The following is a 2,277-nucleotide window of genomic DNA, read 5'->3' on the forward strand; positions in this document are numbered from 1 at the left end:
CTTAATACCATAGCAATTATCATAACCATGCTATATGAAAATAAAACACATGATGTTCATCCATTCATAAAGTTTTTAAAGTTACCATGACAACATTGTTTTAAAAAGTCGACACATAAGACTTAATACAACCACGACATAAATTAAAAACATGTTCATACGACATAACGAAAGACTTGACTAAAAATACGGTTTAAGACTTGTAACCCGTCCAGGCAAGGGTCACACTTCCTAAACCCGGATGACATCATTATTCCTTACGCAGCTTGACGTGATTGCATACCTTGCCAGATCCACTAATTTCCTGAAATACATGTAGTTTGAAAAATCAACAAAAGTTGAGCGAGTTCATGTAAAAGTGAGTGTATATAAATCTTTCATGTATGAATAAAAGTCCTTGGTATGTAGCAATAAGGAAAAAGAGATCACCAATGGGTTGCAAAGCCACTGGTATGTGTGAGAAAGTGCAGGGAAACTCAAACCTAGCAAATTTTTACCGGGCTTCGGCTGGAAGACACAGTCACCTCTATGGGCCTCCCCGGCTTCATGGGTGTGGGCTCGCTACCCCCAAATAGATCTATCACTCTTGTATCCCTCGGTCCTAACAACAAGGATTAATGGCCTCAAGTGTTGTACCCACCCCTCACATGATCTAGTAGTATAAACCCTCCCTACGCTAACCATACCATGTAATAAATGTTTTTTTTGGGTAAAGGGTTTTACCCCGGTGATTCTATATATTCACAACCAAAAGAACCAAGTAGCGTAGAGATCCTACACTAGTTCAATCATGGGGCATACCCCATGAAAGTAAACAAACGAAAACAAATCAACAAACAACCATAGCGTAAAAAAAACAACTAGACTAGAATCTAGAACCCATAACCAAAACAAAGAAAACTAATCAGCCAGCTCCACCGTACATCTCTGAAACGCAAATCCCCCAATCACCTAGAAGCCTTTGCACGTTGTCACACTTCTTCAGCTTCGCTCCCATTAATTTGTATCGAACCTGTTGAATATTAATTTCAGTTATCGTCTCCGGAGGTCTCAACTGGTTCTTGAACATTCTAGCATTACGCTCCTGCCATATAACATAAGCACTAGCCGCCACCAACAATCTAGAAACATAGTTGGCCGCTGACTTAGACTTAACACGATTAAGAAGCCAATCAACAACATCATCCCACTTTGGTTGAACCGAATCCATCCCCACTTTATGTCTGACCATTAGCCAAACTTTCGACGAGAATTTACATTCAAAAAATAAATGACTATGTGAGTCATTATTTTCATAACAAAGCAAACAGCACATCATATTCATATTCTTCCTTTGCGAAAAATCCCATTTCAAAATCTTGTCTTGAGTGAGCAACTTACCTTTCATGATCAACCACATCAAAAAAGCATGCCGCGGAATGCATTGCGCGAACCATGCAATTCCACACCAAGCTATTTCCGGCTCACTATAACGAATCGAGTTCCAAACACAAGATGTTGAAAATTCATTTATATCATCACCGTGTCGCCACATGAGTATATCAGGTTTATTCGGATTGATAGCCAGCTGATCCAGTTGGTTCAGGACTGGGTAGGTATCTCTCCAAGCGACTGGCCATCTCCAAGTATTATTTGAATATACATCAGAAGCCTTAGACTCCAAATTGAATCCCGCATTATTAATAGTTCTAGGCGATAGAAAATCACCCAGCGACCCCAAGTCACACCAAGTATCAAACCAAGCAGAAGTATTAGAACCATTCCCAATCTCGGACCAAACAAAATTCCTCATGACTGGCCGAATTTGAAGAATCTTTCTCCACGACCAGCAACAGTTAGATGTAATAAATGTTTGTAATAATTGTCGCATGTATTTCACCCCCAAAGTATAAAACTGAAAACAGTAAAGAGAAATGGGGGACATGAACTCACAGAAGTGCGTATCCTGAAACGTTAATCTCAAACTCGATCCGCTGCGCGACGACCTACACGTACTAATGTCTATTAGACGGATGGGTCGTGCCTTGGCTTAGGGTTTAACGTTTTTGGAAAAATAGTTAGGCAACTATTTCGTATTCACACTTCTTAATTATTTTATAAGTGTATTTCCTTCCCAAGGATGGGGGTATTTATACATGTACGCTTTATAATTCCAAAAAATATATTTTAAGTCTCACTTAGAAAAATATATTTAAATTACTTGTCTAAAATATCTCAATTCCAATATATATCTATATTTCCCAAAAATATTATATTTTACCTCACACATTTTTCAAA

General features: G+C 38.5%; 1 protein-coding gene across 1 annotated transcript; it reads right to left on the reverse strand.

Moving 5' to 3' along the window:
- Window positions 1–904: 904 nt before the first annotated feature.
- Window positions 905–1,792, reverse strand: LOC110943603. Its single transcript, XM_022185340.1, has one exon. It carries the CDS (start codon window positions 1,790–1,792, stop codon window positions 905–907), a length of 888 nt encoding a protein of 295 aa, XP_022041032.1.
- Between the last annotated feature and the right edge of the window lie 485 nt (window positions 1,793–2,277).

The sequence above is a fragment of the Helianthus annuus genome, chromosome 5 (assembly GCF_002127325.2).
Source record: "Helianthus annuus cultivar XRQ/B chromosome 5, HanXRQr2.0-SUNRISE, whole genome shotgun sequence".
Lineage (NCBI taxonomy): Eukaryota > Viridiplantae > Streptophyta > Magnoliopsida > Asterales > Asteraceae > Helianthus > Helianthus annuus.